This window comes from Bos taurus, chromosome 29, assembly GCF_002263795.3.
Source record: "Bos taurus isolate L1 Dominette 01449 registration number 42190680 breed Hereford chromosome 29, ARS-UCD2.0, whole genome shotgun sequence".
NCBI lineage: Eukaryota > Metazoa > Chordata > Mammalia > Artiodactyla > Bovidae > Bos > Bos taurus.
In genome coordinates, this window is record NC_037356.1 from 28,444,466 (window position 1) to 28,470,930 (window position 26,465).

Consider the following 26,465-nt stretch of genomic DNA (forward strand, 5'->3'; position numbering starts at 1 on the left):
CTCCCTGAACAGGGATCAAACCCCCCGTCTCCTGCATTGGAAGGTGAGTCTTCGGTGCTGCAGGAAGGCTTTGTCTGGTTGTGGTGTACAGGCTTTTCATTGCCGTGGCTTCTCCTGTTGCAGAGCCCAAGCTCTAGGTGTGCAGGCTTCGGTAGTTGTGACACACAGGCTCTAGAGCGTGGGCTGAGTAGCTGTGGCACGTGGGCTTAGTTGCCTGCGGCATGTGGAATATTCCTAGACCAAGGATCAAACTCATGTCCCCTGCTTTGGCAGGTGCAGTCTTAACTACTGGGCCAGCAGGGAAGTCTAGAAGGTGAAATATTAACCACTGGACTGCCAGGGAAGTCCCATCAACTTAAATGTTGATGCAGACTGCATTAAATCTGTTGACTCATTTGCCATCTTAACAGTATTAAGTCTTCTGATTCATGAACAAGAGATGTCTTTTCACTCAATTAGATCTTTTATTTCTTTTAACATGGTTTGTAGGTTTCAGTGTATAATTTATATTTCTTTTATTAAATTTATTCGTAAGGTGTGTTTTGATGGTATATTATATGGATTTTACCTTTAATTTCATTTTCAAATTGTTTGTTGCAAGTACATAAAAATGTAATTGATTTTTGCATACTGATCTTGTATCTTGCAACTTTGCTGACAGATAAATAACTTTTTTTTTTGATAAATAACTTTTAAGCTAAAAAGATCAAAGTAATTTAAAACTTGTATTTCTAAAAGTTAGAGATCATAATTTGAGCCACATAATGTGAAAGTAAGTATACTAAGTTATGTCAACAGGCTTTCCTAGTATTTTGGAAGAAAATAAGTTCTAGTTTCTTCCCTGCCATGACAGCTGATTGCTATAATCTTTTCTTTCAAGCTTTTATTCTCTAAATTCACACCATCAAGAATGTGTACAAATTGAAAATTATTATAGATATGAGATAGTAAGAGATCTAATTTTATATCCTATATTCGATCCCAAGCACACAGTCATAATAGAATTATTTCAAGTGACCATTGTAGAAGGCCTCTGTACATTTTTATTTGTCATGAATTCATCCATATCTTTGACCTGAGTCTTTTGTTTTTGTTTAATGCCTTTATTCTTTCTTAAAATTTTATTCTTTTATATATATATATTTTTTAACTTTTTAAATCTAGTTGAGCTCAAGATTGCAGGGGAAAGAATTAGTAGATAAAATTGTCAAAAATGTGCATAGGTCTCGCTTTTGGCAGTTTTGTCACTTTGTGTGACTGGACTTCCTAACAGGTTGGTGATGAGTATCAATCAAGATTGAACACTGAATTTCAAACTCCCCTGGCACTTCAGTCTGGAGTAAGTCAAGAGGAAGACAAGAAAGAGGTATGTAGTGGTAATGGCTTTTGGACATCAGTATATGTGAGATTGGAAGCAATTTGTTGTGTCCTAACATACTGAGCCGGAGAAGGCAATGGCACCCCACTCCAGTGCTCTTGCCTGGAAAATCCATGGACAGAGCAGCCTGGTGGGCTGTCGTCTCTGGGGTCGCACAGAGTCGGACACGACTGAAGCGACTTAGCGCAGCAGCAGCAGCAGCATACTGAGCTAGTAGTAAGGATATTTCCTTTCTTGGAAAGTCTCTGAGAGCAGAGTCTTAAACATTTTTACTTCTCTTCTTTAGCGTCAAAAGCAGTATCTGAGGTATAGACGACTTTTCATGGATATTGAAAGAGAACAAGTGAAAGAACAACAAAGGCAAAAAGAACATAAGAAGAAAATTGAAAAGTAAGTTCTTTGATCCTCAGTGTGAGCTGTGAATTACCAGTTAAGATCATTTTGGAAGCTAGATTTTAGAAAGAGTCAGGCAGTGGTTTTACCTTCTTATCCATAGTGGAAACAGCTATTTTTGATCTGGGTTGCAATATTAAAAGATGGTTAAGAGTTATATTTTTTAATAGGTTTATTTTTTTGAAATAGTTTTAGATTCATGGCACAATTAAACAAAGTCCAGAAAGTTCCCATTTACTTCTTACCCTGCACATGGACTGCTTCCTCCACTGTCAATATCCTGTACCATAGTGGTGAACTTGTTACAACTCATAAACCTACACTGACACATCATAATCCTATTTTACACATGGACAAATAATACTCTAATATCTGGATATACTACAGTTTTGGAGAAGGCAATGGCAACCCACTCCAGTGCTCTTGCCTGGAAAATCCCATGAACAGAGGAGCCTGGAAGGCTGCAGTCCATGGCGTCGCTGAGGGTCAGACGACTGAGCGACTTCACTTTCACTTTTCACTTTCATGCATTGGAGAAGGAAATGGCAGCCCACTCCAGTGTTCTTGCCTGGAGAATCCCAGGGACAGGGGAGCCTGGTGGGCTGCCGTCTATGGGGTCGCACAGAGTCGGACGCGACTGAAGTGACTTAGCAGCAGCAGCAGCATACTACAGTTTATTTGTCCATTCACCTCCTGAAGCATATCTTGTTTTTTTCCCCCAAGATTTGGCAGTTATAATAAAACTGCTTTAAACATCTATGTGTAGGTTTTGTGTGGGCATAAATTTTCAGCTCCTTCGGGTAAATAATGAGGAGTACATTTGCTAAATAATATGGTAAGAGGATGTTCATTTTTCTAAGGAACTACTGCACACCAGGATCAAGTGGAATTTATTTTAGAGATGCAAGGGTGGTTCACATCCACAGATCAATCAATGTGATACACCAAATTAACATACTGAATGATTAAGATCATGTGATTGTCTCAACAGATGCAGAAAAAGCACTTGGCAAAATTCAGCATTCATTCATGATAAAAGCTCTCAACAAAGCAAATATAGAGGACATGTATGTCCCTTGACATAATAAAGGCCATATGTGACAAGTCCATAGCTGACATCATACTCCATGGTGAAAAGCTGAAAGCTTTCCTTTAGGAAATGCCTATCTTCCTATAGGCAAGAATGCCTATTCTTGCCACTTCTATTCAACATAGTATAGGAAATCCTAGCCTGAGCAGTTAGGCAAGAGAAATAAATAAAAGACATTAAATCAGAAAGGAAGAATTAAAACTGTTACTTGAAAGAAGGCATCATTTACCAATATTAGGAATGAAAAAGAAGCCATTACTACAGAGCCTAGAAACATTAAATGTTAATAAGAAGACATTAGAAAATTTGAACACTTTGATGAAATAGACAAACTCTTCAAAAGAACAAAATGAATGCAAGGAAAAATAGAAATCTGACTAACCCCACAAAAAGAAATCACTTATGGAATGTAAACAAATTAAATCACTTTTTGAAAAAAATTTTACCAAAAAGAAAAACTCAATGTTTAGATCCGGGCTCAGATGTCTGCATTCAGTTCAGTTCAGTCGCTCAGTTGTGTCCGACGCTGCAACCCCGTGAATCGCAGCACACGAGGCCTCCTTGTCCATCACCACCTCCTGGAGTTTACTCAAACTCATGTCCATTGAGTCGGTGATGCCATCCAGCCATCTCATCCTCTGTTGTCCCCTTCTCCTCCTGCTCCCAATCCCTCCCAGCATCAGGGTCTTTTCCAATGAGTCAGCTCTTCGCATGAGGTGGCCAAAATATTGGAGTTTCAGCTTTAGCTTCAGTCCTTCCACAGAACACCCAGGACTGATCTCCTTTAGAATGGACTGGTTGGATCTCCTTGCTGTTCAAGGGATTCTCAAGAGTCTTCTCCAACACCACAGTTCAAAAGTATCAATTCTTCGGTGCTCAGCTTTCTTCACAGTCCAACTCTCACATCCATACATGACCACTGGAAAAACCATAGCCTTGACTAGATGGACCTTTGTTGGCAAAGTAATGTCTCTGCTTTTTAATATGCTGTCTAGGTTGATGTCTGCATTAGGGGATCCCAAATATTTAAGGGAAAAAATAACACCAGGGTTTATATAAGCTATTCTAGAGGATGGAAAATAGTGAATACTTCCCAAATAATTGTAGAGGCCAGTATAATCTTAGTACCAACCTGACAAGGACTTTATAAGAAAGCAACATTTATAGACTTAATTTCTCTTGTGAACATAAATTTTACTTGAAATTAAAATAAGAAGACCTAGTGACCTATTAGGGTCACTGCTTCACCTATTAGCCCCTGACCTTAGGGCTTCTGCCCAAGCATCTGCCTTCTTCCCCAGGACAGCTTCTTAACTACCCCTGAACTTCTCCCAAGCCATGGACCCAACGGAAGCAAAGCTTTTTGCAAGAACAATGATGATGAACACAATGATTAAATTAAGCATTCCAAGATGTTTAGGAATTGTCTTTCACTGGGGGAAATAAGTAATTTTTTTCTGTTCTTTCTGCATTTCAATTTTTTATTATTTATATGTTTGACTCTGGGAGCCTAAGCAGAAAGGGCCCCCTAGATTAATGTCTTGGGTGTTTTTTGCTATAAAGACTACAAAGACTCTGAAATTTTTATGTGGCAGTCCACTGGTGAGAATGGTTTTCCTGTGAGGTGTTTAGTAGTTCCTTTGGTATGTTTTTATTCTCACATTTTTTTCCCCTTTGAGACATGTTATAACACTGTTGTCCTAAAAGCGACTTGGCAAAAACTGCTACAGTAGAAAAGTGTATGTGTATGTGTGTTTTGGATTGGGATTAGAAGAGAGAGGCTTGGGAAAATCCTCGTGAATTTACCAAGGGTAGCCTTTAGGCAGAATTCTGTTTAAATAGTTCAGGGATCTTTTCTGTTCTTAATGTTCTTTGGGACTGTAATTATTTAATTCCCTGGATAATAGTTTCAGAATCTAAGGACATTGGCTCTCAGGAAGTCCATTCTTATATCTAGGCCAGATTTGTCGTACTATAATTTAGTCATTTTGCCATAATTTTGATCTGATCTCCATCAAAAAGAAAAAAATCTGAATTCTGTGGTGCCCATATATAAGCATTTTACAGACTCATCAGGCAAAACACAGAATAGAAATTTTAGTTCATCTAATTGAAGCCAAGACATCTCTGCTGTGGGTAGTTTATGTCTACCTTAAATCTTCTTATGACATGCCTACCACATGGTGTAGTCAGTGGGGAATTCTTCTTTAGCTATTCTGCTGACCTTCTTTAAAAGCTTTTCTGCTTAAGGCTTTTGTTTTATTGCCATTTTCTCACTGGATAATCTTTTTCTTGTTGGATTTATACTCTTGACCCCAGAAGAAATATGAAGGTCTCTGTCTTACAGATGGTATCAGAACATTAAATCTGTTGTCAGTGACAGTTTGAAAATAATATAAAATTATTTTTTTGCTTTTTACTTGTTGAAGAATTGAAATGTATGCCCTTCTTTGCAAGGGAGTTATTTGTTTTAACTTAAAGACAAAACCACTTTAGCAGCATTCTAAAGTAAACATATACCTGCTTTCTACATAGGAGTTGATAGTAACCACTTTACCTCACCCAGTTGTTACGAGAATCAAATGATACGTCTTCATTTATTCATTTAGCAGCTATTTATTGAGCATATATTAATTGGTAGACATGATACTAGATTTAAAGCATACAAAATATGGAAGATATGATCCCATCCTTCAAGGATCTTAGTAGACAGATTCTACTGACTAATGGAGAGGCAAATAAATGAATAATTATAGTGCAATATGTTTAAGTATTACAACACAATATAGCATGTGATTAAGAACCTGGGGAGATATGTGTTCAAGTCCTAGCTCTGCTGCCCACCAGCTTTGTGACTTTGGGAAAGTTACTATTAGCCCTAGTTTCTTCTCTATAAAACAGATATAAGAGGAATATACACCTCAGAAAGTTGCTGTGAGGATTAAGTGAGGTAACATGGCAAATGAACTTAGTGTAGAATCTGGCATGTGGTACATGCTCAATAAATGTTAGTTGCCAAATATTTAAGCACTAAGTTTTACATAAAATATTCCAGAGAATGGAAAACAGGAATACTTGCCAAATAATTATAGAAGCCAGTATAACCTTAAAATCAACCTGTCTTAGATATTAAAAGATAGCGATATTACAGACTAATTTCTTTAATCAACATAAATGTAGAAATATCAAGTAAAATATTAGTAAAATAAAATCTTTCTTCTAATGTCAGTAGAAGGAAAACATTATACAAGAAGGTATGAGAGCACAGAGACTGTTTTGAACTCAAAATTGGGGTCCTGGTATAGCAGTACAGGGAAGACTTCCTGGGCTGAGCTGTGAAGGGTCAGAAGAGTGTATGAGACGCAGCTGGAAGCGGTGCACCAGGAGTAGACAGGAACTCCAGGCAGAAGGGCCAACACTGTAAAAGCAGGAACACGAAGGAGCACGACACTTCTGAGTTGGATGTGATTGGAGCTAATAGAATGGCAAGAGGTAAGCCTTATAAAATGAGGAAAGATCATAAAGAACTTTGTATGTTATAAGAGGGAATTTGGATTTTATACTGAAAACAGGAGCCGCTTAGACACATTGTGAGGCATGGGTAAAATGGCTGAGACTAGATGTTAGGAGATAATTATCCTTTTTATTTTACAGATGAGAAAATGAGCCCCCGAGAGGTTAACTAAGTTGCCTACGATAAAGATCATACTTAACAGTGGCAGAACTGGGATTCAATCCCAAATTTATTCAGTTCCATCACCTAACTGCTTTGAAGTCTGTAACTTCAATAAGTTATAAGCCAGGGCCAGGGAGGCAGTGAGGAGGAGGCAGTTTTAAGAGCAAAAGACATAGAATTGATAAGATACTGCTAGAGGAGAATTCAAAGATAAGTTCCAGGTTTATGGCTTAGGCCACCCTTAGCCTATTTACCTAATGAGCTGCTTTGAAACAGATTTTCCAGCAAGGAGGTAGAGGTGGAGAAGATAAGTTTAGTTTGGGGCAAATTGGATTTGAAGTGCCTAAAGGAAATTCAAGTAGAGCATCTAGTAGGAAATATTACGTTATTTTTAGTAATGATTTCAGAAATCACTAAGGAAGAATACTGTCAGAATCAAGAAAGAGAGAAAAAGGTTGAACAGGAAAACAGGATTGGCAGGCAGAGATTTAGACTGTGCTAGATTAGACATTAATCCTGTTGTACCGAAGAGGAAGATTTCTTTCATCTCCTTAAGAAGTTATTTTTCTAGCAGACACCTCTTTTAACCCCCGAAATAAAGCTACTTCTTATTCTTGAATGCAGAGTTCCCTTTATGTGACAGTGTTAGTGTTGGCAGATTTCTGTGATTGCTTAAGAAGTATGAATTCATAGAGCCAAAAAGTCTCCAATTCTAGTTCTAGATCTCTATCTATTACGAAATTTAACTTTGTAAAGGATTGGTGGCGTGACCTTATATGAAAGATGACTAACAAGATGTTGAGTTGTTGTAGTTCTAAGAATGTATTTTTACTGTACTTTACCTGTGATACTGCTTTCTCTTCAGGATGCTTTCCAAATGTAAATATTGCCATCTACTTGTTGTGCAGACACTCAGTGTAGCAAGTTGACAAATCAGTTTGCAGAGTTTTATATTCTTCCTCTCTTTGACTGAAAGTTTGACACTGGGTTGAGAACCACTGTAATTGTATTCACGTCAGTGCCCTGGGAAAAACCCATGTGTTGACATCTTGATTTCCAACCTAGTTAAGTTTCTATTGTGTATCAACTAAAAAGTGTATTTACATAAGAAGCTTTAAAGACATTTGAGAGGTTTATAAAGTAATTGTTTTCATCAACTTTTTAAGTTGATTTTGCCATTTTTTATTGTTACGATCCTTTCTGCAACTACTGTGTGGCAGTAGTTCTTAACTTGAGAATCTAACCAAAGCTGTGGATCCTTTTCCCAGATAAATACCTTTGAGACACTCAACTGGAATGTCAAACTGGCAGCCAGTTAACTAGGTTTAAATCTCAGAGGAATGGTCTATGCTGGAGCTGGAGCTTAATGAGTTACAGATGATAGGGGTGGTCACAGAAGCAGATGGTATGCAAAAAGTCACCTAGGGAGAAGGCATAGAATAAGAAATGGACAATGCCTTCTTCTAGAGTAAGAAATAGACATGGTATATTTCTGTTTATGTACTATGACCTTTTCGAGGGCCACAAACTATTTTAACATCTAAGATATTTTGCTCCCTTGAATCAATTTTTGCTGCCGTGGGTATAATGTCACCCCTGTTGAGAATGTAAATGCTAGATGGATTAACCTGTAGGCCACCAATGACCTTAGAAAGAGCTGTTTTGTGGAGTGATTGATGGGTCTTAAAAGCCACATTGGAGGAGAGAGGAGATCAGAGAGGAAAAGGCTAGACTCTTAAGATGTTTGACTGTGAGGAGAGGACTAACTAGGGGGGAAGAAGGGGAAAGGGCTGATTCCATCACTGCTAGTAATTGTCCTGTTACCAACAATTTCGAGTAATTTTCCTGTTACCCACATTTGAGAAACAATGCTGACATGTTTCCTTAGCTCTTAGTTTATAGGTATAGAGAATAAATGGTATAGAGAATTATGTGTGTGTGCACTAAGTCACTTGAGTCGTGTCTGATTCTTTGTGACCCTATGGATTGTAGCCCGCCAGGCTCCTCTGTCCATGGGATTCTCCAGGCAAGAATACTGGAGTGGGTTGCCATGCCCTCTTCCAAGGGATCTTCCTGACCCAGGGATGGAACCAGCGTCTCATGTCTCCTGCGTTGGCAGTCGGGTTCTTTACCACTACTGCCACCTGGGAAGCCTATGGAGAATGATACCAGTAACTAAACCGTTCTGTTATTATTCACTTGGCTTCATTTAAGTTTCACTCTTGAAAACCTAAGGCTTCCCTGGTGGCTCAGTGGTAAAGAATTCGCCTGCCAATGCAGGAAACGAGGATTTGATCCCTGGGTGGGGAAGATGCCCTGGAGAAGGAGATGGAAACCCACTCTAGTATTCTTACCTGAGAAATCCCAGGGACAGAGGAGCCTGGTGGGCTACAGTCCACCAGGTTGCAAAACAGTCAGACACAACTAAACAACAGCAACAATTGAAAACCTCAGTTTGATTTCTCATCTGTAAAAAATCTTTTCACATTTGCATTTTTCACCAGCTCAGGAGTTACTGAACTAATCAAATATGAATGTCCTGAAAACATTTACTTTTTTAAACTGGCTCTCTTTGGGAAAAGATCTTTATGTAAATAGATCCTTGGCGAAGGGCACCTATGATCCTAGGCTCATATTTAAACTTTTATACTTTTTTAACCTCTTCCTTTTATTCTCTTACTTATATCACGCATTCTATTTTAAGAGAACAAATTGATGTATATTTTGAAGTTAATTGTGGGGAATTCCCTGGCCATCCAGTGGTTAGGGCTCGGCACATCTACTGTAGTGAGCATGGGTTCAATCCCTGGTCAGGGAAGTAAGATCTTGCATGCTGTGCAGCATGGCCAAAAAAAGAAAATTCAGATGTGAATAAGTATGTGTGCCGTGGCTCTTCTCCACATTACCTTTCTCATGTTCCTAGTACACTGCCTGGTATGCCTTTATATCTTGATCCTTACTAGGAATAAAACATCTCTCTACATAAGTTGGAGTATTGAGATTTCTTACTTCTTCCTTGTTCCAACTTTATATTGCATTTGAGTTTGATTGTGATCCCCTTCATGGATCACAGCCTTGTCATGGTGAAGGGGCTTATGTAATGCAGTGAAGCTATGAGCCATGCCATTACAGGGCCACCCGAGACAGACGGGTCATAGTGAAGAGTTCTGACAAAACGTGGTCCACTGGAGGAGGGAATGGCTAGTATTCTTGCTGCGAGAACCCCATGAACAGTATGAAAAGGCAAAAAGATATGACACTGGAAGATGAGCCCCCCAAGGCCAGAAGGTATCCAGTATGCTACTGGAGAAGAGCCAAGGACAATTACTAATAGCTCCAGAAAGAATGGAGCGACGGGGCCAAAGCAGAAACAATGCTCAGTTACAGATGTGTTTGGTGGTGGCAGTAAAATCCAGTGTTGGAAAGAACGGTATTGCATAAGAACCTGGAATGTTAGGACCATCAATCAAGGTGAAGTGGACATAGTCAAGCAGGACATGGCAAGAGTGAACATCGACATCTTGGAAATCAGTTAACTAAAATGGAGAGGAAAGGGCGAATTCAGGTGACCATTATATCTACTACTGTGGGCAAGAATCCATTAGAAGAAATGGAGTAGCCCTCATAGTCAACAAAAGAGTACAAAATGTAGGACTTGAGTGCAGTCCCCAAAACACCAGAATGACCTTGGTTCATTTATAGAGTAAACCATTCAGTATCACAGTAATCCAAGTCTGTGCCCCAACCACTAATGCCAAAGAAGCTGAAGTTGACTGGGTTCTGTGAAGACCTACAACACCTTCTAGAACTAATACCAAACAAAGATGTCCTTTTCATCATAGGAGATTGGAATGCAAAGATAGGAAGTCAAGAGATACCTGGAGTAACAGGCAAGTTTGGCCTTGGAGTACAGAATGAAGCAGGACAAAGCCTAACAGTTTTGTCAAGAGAACACACTGGACATAGCAAACACCCTTTTCCATCAACACCAGAGATAACTCTGCACATAGACATCACCAGATGGTCTCCGTGTGGTCATGTTTGACTCTGTGGGACCCCATGGACTATATCCCGCCAGGTTCCTCTGTCCATGGAATTCTCCAGGCAGGAATACTGGAGTGGGTTGCCATGCTCTTCTCCAGGGAATCTTCCCAACCTAGGGATCATACCTGAGCCTCCTGCATTGTAGGCAGATTCTTTACCGTCTGAGCCACCAGGGGTTGCTATCCCAGATCATCAATATCAAAATCAAATTGATTATATTCTTTGCAGCCAAAGATGGAGATGCTCTATACAGTTAACAAAAAGAAGCCCTGGAGCAGACTGTGACTCCGATCATCAGTTTCTTATTGCAAAATTCAGGCTTAAATTGAAGAAAGTAGGAAAAACCACAAGGCCATTCAGATATGACCTAAACCAATCCCTTATGATTGTACAGTGGAGGATCAAATAGATTCAGGGGATAAGATCTGGTAGACAGTGCCTGAAGAACTATGGATGGAGGTTCATAACACTGTACAGGAGACCGTGACCAAAACCATTACCAAAAAAAGAAATGCACGAAGACAAAGCGGTTGTCTGAAGAGCTTTACAAATAGCTGAGGAAAGAAGAAACACGAAAGGCAGGGGAGAAAGGAAAAGATATACCCAACTGAATGCAGAATTCCAGAGAATAGCAAGGAGAGATAAGAAGTCCTTCTTAAATGAACAATGCAAAGAAATAGAAGAAAATAATAGAATGGGAAAAACTAGAGATCTCTTCAAGAAAATTGGAGGGATCAGGAGAAAACCTTATGTAAGGATGGGCACGACAGTGAGGACGGAAGCAACCTACCTAGCATCTTCCTAGACAATGATGCTGTTAAAGTGCTGTACTCAGTATGTCAGCAACTTTGGAAAACACAGCAGTGGCCACAGGACTGGAAGAGATCAGTTTTCATTCCAGTCCCAAAGAAGGGCAGTGCCAAAGAATGTTCAAATTACTGTACAGTTGTGCTCATGTTACATGCTACCAAGGTTATGGTCAAAATCCTTCAAGCTAGGCTTCAGTGGTAGGTGAACTGAGAACTTCCAGATATAAGCTGATTTAGAAAAGGCATAGGAATCAGAGATCAAATTGCCAGTATTCGTTGGAGAAGGCAAGGGAATTCCAGAGAAATTTGTACTGTTGCTTCTTGGGCTACACTAAAGCCTTTAACTGTGTGGATCACAACATACTGTGGAAAATTCTTAAAAAGATGGGACTACCAGACCTACCTGTCCCCTGAGAAACCTGTATATGGGTCAAGAAGCAGAAGTTAGAACTGGACATGAAACAACTGACCAGTTCAAAACTGGGAAAGGAATACAGCAAGACTGTATATCATCACCTTGCTTATTTAACTTCTGTGTGGAGTACATCATGTGTAATGCCAGGCTGGATGAATCGCAAGCTGGAATCAAGATTGCCAGGAGAAATATCAACAATCAGATATGGAGATGATACCACTCTAATGGCAGAAAGTGATGAGGAACTTCTTTCCTCTTTCCAGAAAGTGAAGGAAGCTCTTTAGAGCTTCTTAATGAGGGTGAAAAAGGAAAGTCAAAAAGTTGGCTTAACACGCATCATTTGAAAACCTAACATGACATTCGGTCCCATCACTTTATGGCAAATAGATGGGGAAAAAGGGGAAGCAGTGACAGATTTTATTTTCTTGTGCTCCAAAATCACTGCAGACAGTGACTGAAGCCATGAAATTAAAAGACACTTGCTCTTTGAAAGAAAAGCTACAACAAACCTGCTGCTGCTGCTGCTAAGTCGCTTCAGTCGTGTCCCACTCTGTGCGACCCCATAGACGGCAGCCCACCAGGCTCCCCAGTCCCTGGGATTCTCCAGGCAAGAACACTGGAGTGGGTTGCCATTGCCTTCTCCATTGTGTGAAAGTAAAAAGTGAAAGTGAAGTCACTCAGTCGCGTCCGACTCGTAGTGACCCCATGGGCTGCAGCCTACCAGGCTCCTCCATCCATGGGATTTTCAAGGTAAGAGTACTGGAGTGGCTTGCCATTGCCTTCTCCAACAATAAACCTAGGCAGTGTATTAAAAAGCAGAGATATCACTTTGCTGACAAAGGCCCGTATAGTCAAAACTATGCTTTTTCCAGTAGTCATGTACAGATGTGAGAGCTGGACCATAAAGAAGGCTGAGCGCTGAAGACTTGATGCTTTTGAACTCTGGTGTGGAGAAAACTCTTGAGTAGTGTTCATTGGACAGCAAGGAAATCAAACCTAAAGTCCAAACCTAAGGCCATCCTAAAGGAAATCAACCCTGAATATTCATTGGAAGGACTGATGCTGAAGCTAAAGCTCCAAAACTTTGGCCACCTTATGCAAAGAGCTGACTCACTGAAAAAGACCCTGATGCTGGGAAATAATTGAGGGCAGGAGAAGAAGGGGATGGCAGAGGATGAAGTGGTTAGATAGCATCACCAACTCAGTGGGAGACAGTGAAGGACAGGGGATCCTGGCATGCTGCAGTTCATGGGGTCCCAAAGAGTCAGACATGACTTAGTAACTAAACAACAACAACAACATACCATATAAGCTATTTTTATGCTCTAGACTGTTTGAGGAATACTCCTAGTAGACTTACAGCTCAAGAAAGAATGGTAAGTGTGCCGAACAGTTATAAGAAAATCCTTGTTTAGAGTGGACTTGTCACCTCTACTGGAGGTGACAGAATCTGGATGAACTTAGTCGCACATCAAGTTTCTTGTACTTTTCCAGTGCCTGATCTTTGAGCCTTTGTAGGACAGCTTCCTGGTTTTTAGTATATACCTGTATTAATCTAACAAAGGAAGCCCAGAATTCCCCTGGAGTAAACAGGCTGCTACAAATGGATGGAAGCCCAGAATTTTCAGCAGACCATGCTTTATTGAAGAGGTGTGTGAATTGACCTCATACTACTGTTCAGAAAATAGCAGCTCATTTGTTTCAAAGTCATTTTTAGCAACTGACATTATCAGCATACGTCTATAAGTTCGAGTCTTGAATTATATTGCTTTTTAAAAAATATTTACTTACTTGGCTGTGTCAGATCATAGTTGTGGCATGCAGGGTCTTTTGTTGAGGTGCACTGGTTCTCTCGTGGCACGGGTTCAGAAGTTGCAGTGCACAGGCTTAGTTGCTTGGTGGCATGTGGGATCTTAGTTTGCCAACCAGGGATTGACTCTGTGTTCTCTGCATTGCAAGGCAGATTCTTTACCACTGAACCATGAGGGAAGTCCCGAATAGTTACATTTCTTAACAAAAGCTCTTAAATTAGATTTTCTGGCAATTTTCTCATTGTGCAACTAGAAGGTGTTTTTTGCTCTCTGCTAGAAGGTGTTTTGTTTAAAATAAGTATAATTGATGTTCAGTAAACTACATTGGAAAAGACTCTGATGCTGGGAGGGATTGGGGGCAGGAGGAGAAGGGGACAACAGAGGATGAGATGGCTGGATGGCATCACCGACTCTATGGACGTGAGTCTGAGTGAACTCTGGGAGTTGGTGATGGACAGGGAGGCCCGGCGTGCTGCGATTCATGGGGTCGCAGAGAGTCGGACACGACTGAGCTACTGAACTGAACTGAACTGAAACTACACGTATGAAATTTCACACATACATAGACACACACATGAAATGACTGTCATAGTCAAGACAGTGAACATATCGATCACCCTCAAAAGTTGCTTCATGCCCTTGGTAGTACCTCTTACCTGCGCAGCCCCCTCTTCCTCAGGCAGCTACTTGTTTGCTTTGTGTCACTGTAGATTAGTTTGCATTTTCTGGAGTTCTGCAACATGTACTCTTGTGCCCAGCTCCTTTTATTTTAACTAAATTTTATTGGAGTGTAGTTGCGTTACAATGTTGTGTTAGTTTCTTGCTGTATATCAAAGTGAATCAGTCATACGTATGCATATATCCCCTCTTTTATGGCTTTCCCTCCCATTTAGGTCACCACAGAGCACTGAGCAGGGTTCCCTGTGCTCTACAGTAGGTTCTCATTAGTGATCTATTCAGTACACAGTAGTGTATATGTGTCGGTCCCAGTCTCCCAATTCATCCCATCCCCCTTGGTAGCCGTGAATTTGTTCTGTATATCTGTGACTGTATTTCTGCTTTGCACATAAGTTCATCTCTGTCATTTTTCTAGATTCCACATATAAGCAATATTATGCAATATTTGTTTTTTTCTTTCTGACTGACTTTGTGTGACAATCTCTAGATCCATCTATATCTCTGCAAATGGCACTATTCTGTTCCTTTTATGGTTGAGTAATATTTCATTGTATATATGTATCACATCTTCTTTATCCATTCCTCTGTCAATGGACATCTGAATTGCTTCCATGTCCTGACTATTTCCAATAAACATCAAGAGTGCATGCATCCTCTCCAATTATGATTTTCTCTGGATATATACCTAGAAGTGGGATTGGCCCAGTTCCTTTTTTAAAAAATCAGTCAATTTTATTTTGTGGGGGTTGCACTGGGTCATCATTGCTGTGCATGGGCTTCTCTAGTTGCAGAGAGCGGGGCCTACTCTCTAGTTGCGGCGTGCGGACTTCTCATTGCAGTGGCTTCTCTTGTTGGGGAGCACAGGCTGTCAGTGCAGGGGCTCAGTCGTAGCATCTCACAGGCTCTAGAGCATAGGCTCGTGGGTTTAGTTGCTCTGCTGCAGTTGGAATCTTCCTGGACCAGGGATTGAACCCCTGTCCCCTGCACTGGCAGGCAGACTCCTTCCTATCCACTGTACCACCAGGGAAGTCCTGGCCTACCTCCTTTTATTCAGAGTGATTATTTTGAAGATTTGTCTTTGTTGTGGTGGTATCAAGCGTTTATCCTTTTTCTTATAGATAGCATTCCATTGTTTGGATATACCACAATTTGTTTATACATTCAAAGGTTGATGGACATTTGGGTTGCTTCCAGTTTGGGGCTAATACAGATAAAGCTGCAGTGAACATTCATGTGCAAGTCTTTGGAAATATGTTACCTTTTCTCTTGGGTGAATACCTGAGAGTGGACCGGATCATCATGGTAGGTGTATATTTCAGTTTTTAAAGAAACTGTCCGATGGTTTTCTAGAGTAGTTGTACCACTTTATGTTGCCACCAGCAGTGTGAGAGAGTTCAAGTCCCCTTACATCATTGCCGACACTTAAGTGTGATCAGTCTTCTTCGTTTTAGCCATTTGAATAGGTGTGTAGTGGTACCCCATTGTGGTTTTAGTTTACATTTCGTAAATGACTGAAGAGATTGTACTTTCGGTGTCATAGTTAAATCATTGCCTAACTCAAGGTCACAAAAATTTGTTGTTGTTTTCTTCTAGAAAGATTATCATTGTAGGTTTTACATTTAAGTCTGTGATCTAGATTGAGTTCATTTCACATGTAGTGTGAAGTGGTTTTTTTGTATATGGATATCCTCTTGCTGAAGCTATTCTTTCTCCACTGCATACTTTAGTGCGTTTGTCAAAAATCAATTGTCCAACGAACAGTAAAAGAGAAGATTGATAACTTGGACTTCATCAAAATTAAAAACCATAAAGAAGGTGAAAAAAACAACTAAAGATGGGAGAAATTATTTGCAAATCATATATCTGATGAGAAACTTGTAGTCAGAATATATAAAAGAACTCTTACAACTCAGTAATAAAAAGATAACCCAATTAAAAAGTAGACAAAGGATTAAATAGACATTTCTCCTAAGGAAATAATATATAAATGGCTAATAAACATTTGAAAATATACTCAACAGCATCAGTGCTTCTAATGAATATTCAGGGTTGATTTCCTTTAGGATTGATTGATTTGATCTCCTTGCTGTCCAAGGGACTCTCAAGAGTCTTCTCCAGCACACAGTTCTAAGGCATCAGTTCTTCAGTGCTGAGCTTTTTTTATTGTCCAGCTCTTCCATCCATACATGACTACTGGAAAAACCATAGCTTTGACTGTATGGATCTTTGTAGGCAAAGTAATGTCTCTGCTTTTTAATATACTGTATAGGTTTGTCATTGCTTTTCTTACAAGGAGCAAGCATCTTTTAATTTCATGAGGATGTTGATCAAGTCTATATCTTTGCCATGTTTATGCCTGGTTTTTCTGTCAATAATTGAGAGAGGGTATTAAAAATCTCTGCCTTAACTGTGGATTTATTGTATCTTCTTTGCAGTTCTATAAGCCTTTGCTTCATGTATTTTGAAGCTCTTTTATTAGATACATAAATGTTTGGAATTGTTATGTCTTCTCAGTTAATTGACTCTATAATTATGAAATGACCTTTATCTCTGATAGTTTATTTGCTCTGAAATCTACATTGTCTGATATTAATATAGTTATTCCAAACTTCTTTTAACTACTGCTAGCATATATTTCGCATTTCTTGTATTTTTAATCTGTTTCTTTCTATTTAAAGTGCATTTCTTGTCAGCAGTGTGTCGTTGAATCAAATCCTACGATTTTTATCAAATCTGACAATCTCTTCCTTTTAATTGGGTGTTTAGACTATTTACTTTTAACGTGATTATTGGTAGGGTTTGATATATTATCTTGCTGTTTGTCCCATTTCTTCTTAGTTCTCTTTTTTTCTCTTTTTGTACCTTTTTTGAATTACTTTTATGTTTTTATGATTCTAGTGCATCTCCGTTGTTGGCCTGTACACTATGACATTTTTGTTATTTTATTGGTTGTTCTAGAATTTATAGGGCTTCCCATGTGGCTCAGTGGTAAAGAATCCACCTGCTAGTGCATGCATGAGACTCAGATTCAATCCCATGGAGCAGGAAGTGGCAACTCACTCCATCTTGCCCAGGAAATTCCATGGACAGAGGAGCCTGGCAGGCTCCAACCCATGGGGTTGCAAAGAGCTGGACACAACTCAAGAGACTGAGCATGCACACACTAGGATTTATAGTTGTGTATCTCTTAACTTTTCACACTCTACCTTTAAATGATATTATACTACTTCACAAATAATGTAAAATTTAGTATAAGAATCTTAGAGTAGTGTACTTCCATTTCTCCCATCCAACCTTTATACTATTGTTATACATTTTACTTTTACATATAAAATACATTGTTATTTTTGTTAAAGAAGTCTGTTATTATTTAAAAGAGATTTAACTAATAAGAATCTTATATATATTACCTAAAGTATCATTTTGTTCTTGTCTGAAAGATAACCTTTAACATTTCCTGCAGTTGTGGGTATACAGGCATGCCTTGTTTTACTGTGTTGCGCCTCATTGTACTTTGTAGATACTGCATCTTTTTACAAATTGAAGGTATGTGGCAACCCTGTGTTGAGCTAGTCTGCTGATGCCAATTAGTTTTAAATTAAGGCATGTACATTGTGTTATCACACACTTAAAAGACACAGTGTAAACAGAATTTTATATGCACTGGGAAACCAAAAACTTCATGTGACTTGCTTTATCTCAATCTTCCCTTTATTACAGTGGTCTAGAACCAAGCCTGTACTGTCTCTGTGTTATGCCCATACTGGGGATGAATTCTTTGAGGTTTTGTATGTCTGAAAACAACTTGATTTCATTTTTTTTCCCTTCATTTATTCATTTATTTATGTGACACGGTTTTTTCTTTTGATGGTAAAAACATATAATGTATAATTTACCATTGTAACCACGTTTAAGTGTACAGTTCAGTAGTGTTAATAAACAAATAAACATATCCGTATTGTTGTGAATATAGTATGAGGTGATAATCTCATTGAGATTTGCATTTGAATGAAGATTCGTGATGTTGAGCAACTTCTCTTAGGTTTGTTGGTCATTTATAGATCATCTTTGGAGAAATATTCTTCCAGTCCTTTACCCATTTTTAATTGGATTCATTGCTTTTTTGTGTTCCTTTTAAATTTTTGGATTTTCTCGCTGTGGTTTATTTTGGATAATTTCTATCATTATGCTTTCAGATTTAGTTTTGCAGTGTTTAACCTGCTAGTAATCCCATCCAGTGTATTTTTTTTAATAAAGAATTTATTTTTATAGAGAAGTTAGGTTCATGGCAAAATTGAGAGGAAGGTAGAGCAATTGTTCATATGTACTATCCCTTGACATTCAGAGCCTCCCCCATTATCAACATCCCCCACCAGTGTGGTACAACTGTTAACACATGATAAGCCTGCATTGATACATCATTATCAACCAAAGTTTATACTTTACATTAGGGTTCACTCTTGGTGTTACACATTCATGGGTTTGGGCAAATGTATAGTGACTTGTGTCCATCATTAAGTATCATAGAGAATAGTTTTACTACTCTAAAACTCCTTTATGCTCTGCCTGTTAACCTTCTTTCCCTCTCTCCAACCCCAGCTTCTGGCAACCACTGATCTCTCACTGTCTCCATTGTTTTCCTCTTTCCAGAATGTCATATGGTTGGAATCATATAATATGTAGCCTTTTGAGATTGGCTTCTTTCACTTAGTAATAGGCATTTACATTGAATGTCTCTTCATGTCTTGGTAGCTCATTTCTTTTTAATACTGAATAATATTTTGTTGTTTGAAAGTACAACAGTTTATTTATCCATTCATCTACTGAAGGACATCTTGGTTTCTTCCAGCATTTGGCAAATAAACTATTTAAAACATCCATGCGCAGGTTTTATGTGGGTGTAAGTTGTATAAATACCAAGGGTACTGCTGGATTGTATGGTGTTTGATTTTGTCAAATGCTTTCTGTACATCTTTTTATAGAATTGTGATTTTTCCTATATAGCTTTTGATATGATCTATTACATTAATTGATTTTTTTCATGTTGAACCAGCCTTTCATTATTGGCCTGAATTCCTTTTGATTGTGATATATGTGTACATTGTTAGATTTGACTTGCTAATATTTTGAGGATTTTTGCCTCTTGTTCATGAGAAATATTAGTAATACTTTCTAATATCTTTATCTGGTTTTGATTTTAGAGTAATGCTGACATCATAGAATGAGTTAAGCGTGCTTTCTGTTTCTGTCCACTGAAAGAGACTGAAGAGATTTGGTGTAATTTCTTCCTTAATTGTTTGGTGAGCCCATCTTGGTCTGGTGCTTTCTGTTTTGGAAGGTTACTAATTATTCTATTTCTTTAATATACAGAATTATTCTCCAATGTATTTTTTATTTCAGAAATTGTAGTTTTCATCTTGATAAGTTGATCTCAGTCTTCTTTATGTCTAAACTTTTTGAATGTATAAGATCTATTAATAGTTGTTCTATCTTGTTTTCATTTCCTTCTATGCTAATTCTAATCACTGTCTATTCTAGGTTGATTTTGAGTGGTTGATTACTCTCTTCATTATTAATTGTATTTGTCTGCCTCTTTGCATGCCTGGTAATCTTTGATTAGACGTCCAACATTGAATTTACTTCATTGGTTGGTTACTGGTTATTTTTGTATTCTTATAAAATTTTTCTGAGCTTTGTTCAGGAATACAGAAAGAAATGGTAACCCACTCCAGGATTCTTGCCTGGAAAATGCCATGGACAGAGGAGCTTTGTGGGCTACAGTCCTTGGGGTCACAAAGAGTCAGACTAACACTTTTATTTAAGTTACTTTGGGGCCTTGCTTTTACAGTGTTGGTTGTGTCTGGAACAACCGTTACTCCCCACTACTGAGGTAAAGTCTTCCTGAAAACTCTACCCAGTGCCTGTACATTATGAGTGTTTCAAGGCTTAAGTGGTGGGAACAGTCTCCATTCTGTGCTGTGAGCACAGGACACTGTTCCCTGTCCCTCTTTAGGATGGCTGTCCTTGGTCTCAGATCGCGTCCTCACATACATGCTCAGTGCTCTGCTGTGTACTAGGAGACCCCCTAGATCTCTGGGGTTCTCTCTCTGAGCAGCTCTGGCCCCTGGATTTTCTGTCTTAAGTACTCCAGTTGCTTTTGTGTCCCTGTACTTTCAGCGTCATCTCCCCTAACTCAGAAAGTCTCTCAGGCTCCACCTCAACTCTCCTGCCCTGTGCTGCTGCTGCCTGGAAACTTTGAAGGCAGTGAACTTGGACACTTGTAGGACTCACTTCATTTGTTTTCCATCTGTCAAGGATCACTGTCTTTCATCAATGAATATCCAGTGTCTAGAAAACCATCGTTTTGTTTGTTTGTTTGTTTTGGTCTGGTTGGTTTCTGGGTTGATTTGTTGTTTTATTTATTTGGTTGTTTAAGGTGGTAGGGCAAATCCAGTCCCCATTAATCCATTTTAGCTAAAAGCCGAAGTCCTGTCTGCTTGTAATTTTAACCTCAGAAAGTTCTTGTGTTAGAATTCTTCCGGGAACACTCTTTTAGTAGTAACTATTGGTCATTTCCATTCAAGAGAATGAACAATGAGATAAACTTAAATCAGCCAGCAGGGGGTTTTGAGGCTTTTCTAGGGTTGTTAAACTGATTTCCTGATTCCCCTCTTTCTGGGAATTTCTTGAGGTATTTGGACCTAAAAGCTAATTCTAAATAATGACTTGAAATTCCTAACCATGTTATGATTTTATTCTCAGAATTAAGAAAAAGAAAGAGCAGCAACGTTATGCTGAAGAACAGAGGATATTAAGAATGAAATCCCATGAAGAGCCATGTTCAGGGGAGAAGATGAGTGAGATATTAGCCCAACTACAACTGGAGGAAATAAAAGGAGCCAGAGAAAAGCAACAGCAGAAAGAAAAAGAATACCAAAGGTACTTTGGAAAGTTCTGCATGAAGTTTTGGCCCTGGAGGAGACCTGTTAGGAAGTCGGGGTTCTCATTTTCCCTAAAGTGAATTGACTGTGTCTTCTTATGCTTTAGGAGGCACAGAACTTCATCACATTTCTTTTTTTTTTTTTTTTATGTGGACCCTTTTTTAAAGTCATTGAATTTGTTACAATATTGTTTCTGTTTTGTGTTCTTTGGCTGTTTTGGCCATGAGGCTCCTGGGATCCTAGCTTCCCAACCAGGGATCAAACCCTCACCCTGTGCATCAGAAGGTAAACGGATTTCTTGGTCACCTAATACCTCTCTGGAATAGCACTGCGCTTTTCCTTGTACTGCCTCTTAGTACACAGAGGAAGGGTTGAGGCTCAGTGATAAGAAACAGTTTCACAGTTTGAGCTAGGAGTAAAATAAGGACTCATGTGCATTCTCTTCCTGGTGGTTCACTTTGCTTGGTCATACTGTATTTTTATAGATATGTAGAAGCTTTAAGAGCCCAGATCCAGGAGAAAATGCAACTATATAATATTACTTTACCTCCACTCTGCTGCTGTGGTCCTGATTTTTGGGATGCTCATCCAGATACCTGTGCCAACAATTGTATTTTCTATAAAAACCACAAAGGTAAGTATCTTTAAGGAATGGTTGGGGCCTGATGGCAGATAAAAAATAACAAGAGTAAAAGAAGTGATTGTAGTAGAAATTTAGCATTTATTGACTAAGTGCTTATTATATATCAAAGACTGTTATACCCCCCTTTACAAAACAACTCTGAGACAATAAAAATAATTATAGTGAGTTATATTTCTCTTTGAGATATGTTATCTTCTTATCTTCATTTATGCTGGGGAAATAGTCCTAGCCCATTGTACAGTAACGAGACTAGGGTTGCAGGTCCTCCTGTAAATGAAGAAGATTAGAGGTTTATAGCTATCTAAGTTAGGCCTCTGTCCAGTTGAATACCCTTTTATCCAGATTCTTGAATGTTATCTAACAAAGACTTATCATCTGTATATTATTTATAATGTGTGTATATGCACATTAGACTGCCAGGTCTGCTAGGGGTCACTGAGAAACATGAGGACCAATATAAACTCTGTTAGGAATACCAGCTAGAAGAAATGGAGTCATTTCCTGTTGTCACTAACATGTCTGTTTCCTGTCCATTCCTAAATGTATTGATTTACATAGTGTGGAGATTATAGAGGCTTCATACAAACACCGAAAATGGTGGTGGTGTTTGTATCCCTAATGTTCCATCTGCGATATGAGTTTCTTATCAGTCCTGTGAATTATGTTTTAAAAACACACATCTGATTGTGCCATTCCCTTATCATCAGATCTGTCGGACTTACCACTGAAGTACAAAATACGGTGCATAAACGGCATGTTTTCTCTCTGGCTCCAGGCCATACTCCAGCCATATCGAACCTGCTGTTGTCAGTACACACCACATAAAAAATGTATCCTTGTACCCCCACACACTCATTTCTTTGCCTAGAAGGCCTTCTTTCCTTTACTTCTATTAATCCTTCAAGACCATCTTAAATGTTACCGATTCTTTTTTTTGGAATGTTGCCACTTCTGGGAATCTTTTTCATCCTCTCCTAGTTTCTTTTTCGTTTTGAGCTTCATGCTGTGATGACATTTTGTGTATGCCTCTGGTTTGGAAATAGTACACTATAATTTAATTTCTGTGTCCATCCTCTCATGATCTTTTCTGTAATCACAGAGTACTTGGCATGTGGTAAATACTCAATACTTATTCAATGGATTGTTAATGCCTTTAAGACTGGGCAGAGAAGCAGTACTAATAGGAAGAGGTTGGGAGAAATGTTTAGAATCCTACTTCATTGATCACTATGTTAATCTTTATTTGCAGCATATACCCGGGCACTGCATTCAGTCGTCAACTCCTGTGACATCCCTGAGGGGAACTCAGATCTTCGAGTTGCCATTCATAATTTTGCTTCTGCACATAGACGGACTTTGAAAAACCTGTAATAAGAATCTGAAATCAACCATCAGTATTTCAACCTACTTAAAATCTACCCCAAGAGATTATTTTAGGAAAAACTGTCAAAGTGTATAAGATATGTAACTTGGAAAGAAAGACTGTCCTACATAATTGGTATCTTTTTAATTAAATCATGACCATTATTTAACTCTGTGCTTAGGACCAAGATGGAAAACTGGCTTCCAGACTTGTATCATTACCGTAAACCATCTGGTACGTATTGTTTTAAAAATGATCACTCAGGCTGGTGAGTTTTCTCTCACTTTGCTCTGCTCTGCTCAGAAGATATTATTAGAAATCTTTGAGATTATCTGATTTATTATCTTTATATAACTGTACCACTTGAATCTTGATAAAATTGAAAATGTTTGGATGAAGGAGAAGAGAAGATAAAGAAATGAATTTCTGAACACCAGTGGCCATCTATATTGCTGTTATCTTTTCTAGTTGTGTGCAGCAGTTAGAGATGAGAACAATCTGAATTTGATGTACGTTTTTTCCTCAAAATTTTTTCTCTCGTGTTTTTATTACCTCTTTCCCCATTCAGTGACGATGAACAGAGGACTTTTTAATTTTATAATTTTTATAGCAAAAAAGGCAAATAAACCCTCTGCCTTTTGAGCATCTTTTATGTGAAATAATTGTGAGTGACATTTCAAAAAGTGAATCTGAAGTCAAAGAGAGTAAAGTCCTTTATTTTCCTATCTATAAAAAATCTGGTGAATGCCATACCTACAGAGCAGGTGAAATAAAAATTGCTATAGTTAGTATGAATTTGCTATTTCTTTACAGTGTTTCTTGACACAATATGAAAAGTTTTAATATTGTGAATTAAGGTGAGGTACTCACATTTTCTTTTTCCTACTTCTAATGGTCAGTGTTGAAAAAGCACTGAAATTATGTCTCAGAAAACACCTAAACATCTAGCCAGGTCATTGAAAATAAGTGTCAGAATTACTCGTGTGACAAGATTGACTGGTTATTTAATCAGATTAATTATCCAGTTCAGTCAAAATCCTTATGCAACTAAATCCTTGCTTTAGCCTTTCTGAGTTGTGTTTTTTAACACCTTTGTTGAGATATAATTCATATATCATTTGATTCACTGACTTGAAATGTACAATTCAGTGGTTTTTATTATACTCTGTGGTTGTACAGCTATTACCACTATCAAATTTTAGAACACTTGTCACTCTAAGGAGATGCCCAGGTGATCCAGCAATCCCACTGGGGGTATATATCCTAGATAATTGAAAGCACAATCTTCAACAGATATGTTCATAGTGGCAAGAGGTGGAAGCAACCTAAATTTCCATCAACAGATGGGTGGGTAAACAAAATGTGGTACATACATACAATGGAATACTCTTCAACCCTAAAAAGGAAAGAAATCCTGTCATGTAGTGTAACCTGTATTAGCCTTAAGGACATTGTGCTAAGTGAAGTAAGCTAGGAACAAAAAGACAAATACTGTGTGATTCCACTCATACTAGGAACCTAGAATAATGAAATTCATGCGGACAGGAAGTAGTGATGGAGACTTCCCTGGTGGTCCAGTGGCTGGAATCCACCTTCCAATGCTTGAAACATGGCTTCGATCCCTGGTTGGGAACTAAGATCCCACATGCTGTAGGGCAGCCAAGGCCGTGGGCTGCACCTGCTGAGCCCTCGCATTCTAGAGCCTGTGCTCCTCAACAAGAGAAGTATGCACACCGCAACCAGAGAAAAAGCCCATGTGCTGCTATAAAGACGCAGCACGGCCAAAATTTAAAAAAGGAAAGCAGAGTAGTGGTTGCCGGGAGGAAATGGGAAGTTAGTAATGAGTAGAGTTTCAGTTTTGCAAGATGAAGAAGTTCCAGAGGTCTCTTTCACAACAGTGTGAATATAAATACACTTAAGATACACTACTGAAAGTATACTTAAAAACTGGTTGCAACTGTAAATTTTATAGTCTTTTTTTTTTAACAATAATCAAATTTTTTTAGTATAGAAAAGAAAAATCCCATACCCACTAACAGTTGTTCCTCATTCTCTCAGCCAATCACCAGCGCACTTTCTGTCTCTATAGATCTGCCTATTTTGAACTTGCCATATAAATGGAGTCATGTAATAAATAGTCTTTTGTGACTAGAGTCTTTCATTTAGTATCATGTTTTAAAGATTTCTCTATGTTGTAGCTTGTATCAGTAATTCATTGCTTTTTATTGCTGAATAATATTCCACTCTGGATATACTCTTTTATTTACCCAGTTGATGAACATTTGGGATGTTTCTACTAATTAGCTACTGTGAATAATGCTGCTATGAACATTTGTTTACAAGCTTTGCTGTATTTTTATTTCTCTTGGCTATATACCCTGAAGGGGATTTGCTGGGTCATATGGTAGCCTAACGTTGAACATTTTAAGGAACTGAAAACTTCTACAAAGCATCTGCATCATTTTACATTCACACCAATTGTGTATAAGGGTTCAGATTTTCTTCACATCCTCCAACTCTTATCCTTATCTATCTCTCTGATTATAGTCATCCTAAAGGGTATGAAGTGGTATCTCATTGTGATTTTGATTTTCCTGATGACTAACAATGGTGAGCATCTTTATTTTTCTGATGGCTGATGATGGTGAGCATCTTTTCACATGCTTATTAGCCCCTTGTCTATCTGTTTCGCAGAACTGTCTTTTCAAATCCTTTGCCATTTTTAATTGGGTTATTTATCTTTTGATAATTATTGAGTTCTGAGAGTTGTTAATATATTCTGCGTAAGGTCCCTTATTAGACTTATGGTTTGTAAATATTTCCTGTTCTGGGGATTGTTTTTTCACTTTTTTGATAGTTTCCTTTGCAGGACAAAATTTTTTAATTTTGTGGAAGTCCAATTCATCTACTTTTTCTCTTGTTGCTCTGGTCATTACCTAATCCAAGTTCAGGGCTTCCCCGGTAGCTCAGTGGGTAAAGAAGCTGCCTGCAGTGCTAGAGATATGGATTCAGTCCCTGGGTCTGGATGATCTCTTGGAGGAGGGAATGACAACCCCCCTTCAGTATTCTTGCCTGGAGTATCCCATGGACAGGAGCCTGGCGAGCTACAGTCCATACGGCCGAAAAATCAGACACAACTGAGTGACTGAGCACGTGTGCACACAATCCAAGTTCACAAAGATTTACTCCTGTGTGTTCTTTTAAGAGTTTTGTAGTTTTAGCTT

General features: G+C 38.6%; 2 protein-coding genes across 9 annotated transcripts in view; both read left to right on the forward strand.

Annotated features, from left to right (window-relative positions):
* The window catches only part of CCDC15 (coiled-coil domain containing 15), a 49,196-nt gene extending 25,310 nt beyond the window's left edge, over positions 1-23,886 (forward strand). For 6 of the 8 annotated variants that reach the window (XM_002699204.7, XM_005226811.5, XM_010820923.4 and 3 more), the window contains 5 exons: positions 1,274-1,366; positions 1,665-1,768; positions 21,057-21,233; positions 21,721-21,869; positions 23,128-23,886. In XM_002699204.7, coding sequence (XP_002699250.2) covers positions 1,274-1,366; positions 1,665-1,768; positions 21,057-21,233; positions 21,721-21,869; positions 23,128-23,249 — 645 coding nt within the window. In that variant the 3' untranslated portion in view covers positions 23,250-23,886. Of the gene's footprint in view, positions 1-1,273; positions 1,367-1,664; positions 1,769-6,090; positions 6,354-19,495; positions 19,595-21,056; positions 21,234-21,720; positions 21,870-23,127 lie in introns of those variants that run through there. The other 2 variants (XR_816440.4, XM_024987580.2) reach the window with 2 other exon arrangements.
* Positions 23,887-24,133: 247 nt separating this feature from the next.
* Positions 24,134-26,465, forward strand: part of SLC37A2 (solute carrier family 37 member 2) — a 55,995-nt gene continuing 53,663 nt past the window's right edge. Inside the window, exon 1 of the mRNA XM_024987030.2 lies at positions 24,134-25,851. The gene's annotated coding sequence lies outside the window, so the exon portion shown is untranslated. The remainder of the gene's footprint in view (positions 25,852-26,465) is intronic.